Consider the following 2,069-nt stretch of genomic DNA (forward strand, 5'->3'; position numbering starts at 1 on the left):
TTTAGGGGAGCTTCCCATAGATCAATAGCCCAGGTTATAGTACAGAGACGACAAGAGGATTTCATGAGCTTGGCCTCATTCCTTCCGTTTGGTTACCTGTCCAGAGAGGGGCTGCTCAGACACTCCATCCAAGAAAACAAACGTCTTCACTTCAAACCGCTTGTGATGGGTTGGGAACTGCAGGCCAGAAGAGACACCTACTGGGTGTAGGAGGGTCAGATAGTCATCACCTTCATAGGGACACCTGAAACAGAAGGTCAGGTGACCAAGTGTTCCAAGCCAAACCAGAAACAGATTGCAAATAAAATCAAAAATCACAACACCAGGTTATAGTCCAACAGGTTTAATTGGAAGCACACTAGCTTTCGGAGCGACGCTCCTTCATCAGGTGATAGTGAAGGAGCGTTGCTCCAAAAGTGAGTGTGCTTCCAATTAAACCTGTTGGACTATAACCTGGTGGAGAGAGATTAACTTTGTACACCCCGGTCCAACACCGGCATCTCCAAATCACAAATAAAATCAGGTAGCAAGCAAGAGTTGCAGTTGCCAGGAAGGCAGCTGCCAAGAGAGGGAAATCAAAAGCCCATCTTCTACAGGTAATAATGGACCTGGTCTTTAGGTCTACTGTGCTTGGTTTAATGAGATAATCCCAACACATTGAACTGGCAGGCCAATTCGTTCTGACAGAATGAACCAAAAAGATGGGTAGAGACATTAATTACAAGCCCTGCAATTGAGGAAGTGGTATTTGGAAGAAGCTTATGTAGCACTGAAGGGTAACCATTGGTTGCCCAGAGGGATTTCGAGAAACTATTTCACAAAGCATCAGCAACAGGCAATTTATGGTGTGGGGACATTAGCCTAGGTGAATGTTTGGTCAGCTGACCATCAGTAATACATTGTAGAAATGGTGGGATCTTCAGTCATTGGAAGGACAATTGATTTGATTGAGAATGAACTTCACAAAGTAGAAACTGAAAAATGTTGCTAGTGTCTAAAATGGAAAGCTTAATTTGGTGTTTTCTATTCAAAATGGGGAATGAGGTTCATTAATCAATCTTGAGAAAAGCCTTGACAACATTAAGGCAGAGATTTGATTAAAGAGAATTCAGATCTGACAGTAGATAGAATAGCAAGTTGAAGTAACAAATCAACCATGATTGAAGAAAGTGGCACAGCAGGCACAACTTGTGGCTCATGTACACCTTTTACAGTGACACTACAGCAAGAATGTAGTCTTCACTCCATACTCTGTCCAAGTCCAGCCTTTCCATTGAGTCCTTACCCATCCACCAGGAGACTCCACTGCACCTCATGGTCAGGGGCTGGCACAGGAGTTGCCCAGCAGTCACGCAATCTCAGGACTATCATTGGGTCAGTGCGATCCTTCACACGAACCTCAACAAACACCGACTCCTGAAGGATTCTCTGAATGGGGTAGTCACTGTCCTTGTACCACCAGCTGTAGCTGCCATCTAACAGACAAAAATAAAAGAAGAGAACAAACCAAAACGGTCACTCCCCTGAAGGGATATAATTCCCAGTGCTCCTATTACCAGGGCAGCACTACCTGTTGCTATTCGCAGCTCCAGCCTCAGGATCCCATCTTCAGAAGCAGCTAGTGGTGGAGGGAGGGTGTAAACTGAGACATTGATTTGTAAGCCTGCCTCATGCTCCCCCTTGTACTTGCACTGGATGTGCAGGCTGTCGAGAGACAGAAATAGGTGGTGGAGTTGCAGTCAGTAACACTTCCCTCTCTGTACCAACAAATCCCACTGCCCTCTCACCTGAAGGTGCTGTCCCGGGTTATTGAGCCCAGTGGCCCCGTCTGAATCATCCTCTTCCCCAAGACATCCGTTTTATACACAAAGCTCCCATTCTCCTCCTGCAAGGGAAGACACTATTTAATATGGAGCTTGTCCATTCAAAGGGACAGAATGCTGGAGCCTCCAATACTCACCCGCTGGGTCGAGCCACAAGAGGTAATTGGGAAGTGGAAGGCTACAAGTTCCGCTGTGATGAGCTTAGGCCCGCACTCAGCTTCATGTCCATCTTTCACGTACAGAGAT

At 46.1% G+C, this 2,069-nt stretch overlaps 1 protein-coding gene across 1 annotated transcript; it reads right to left on the minus strand.

Moving 5' to 3' along the window:
- Positions 1 to 96: 96 nt before the first annotated feature.
- LOC122545365 (zona pellucida sperm-binding protein 4-like) lies at positions 97 to 2,063 on the minus strand (the record flags this gene model as incomplete). The annotated part of the gene is made up of 5 exons (XM_043684415.1): positions 1,961 to 2,063; positions 1,788 to 1,885; positions 1,571 to 1,704; positions 1,286 to 1,475; positions 97 to 244 (listed from the first exon to the last, which is right to left on the minus strand). Coding segments are annotated over exons 2-5 (522 nt in total), but the record flags the coding sequence as incomplete, so codon positions are not given.
- Between the last annotated feature and the right edge of the window lie 6 nt (positions 2,064 to 2,069).

Source organism: Chiloscyllium plagiosum, unplaced genomic scaffold, assembly GCF_004010195.1.
Source record: "Chiloscyllium plagiosum isolate BGI_BamShark_2017 unplaced genomic scaffold, ASM401019v2 scaf_63034, whole genome shotgun sequence".
Classification (NCBI taxonomy): domain Eukaryota; kingdom Metazoa; phylum Chordata; class Chondrichthyes; order Orectolobiformes; family Hemiscylliidae; genus Chiloscyllium; species Chiloscyllium plagiosum.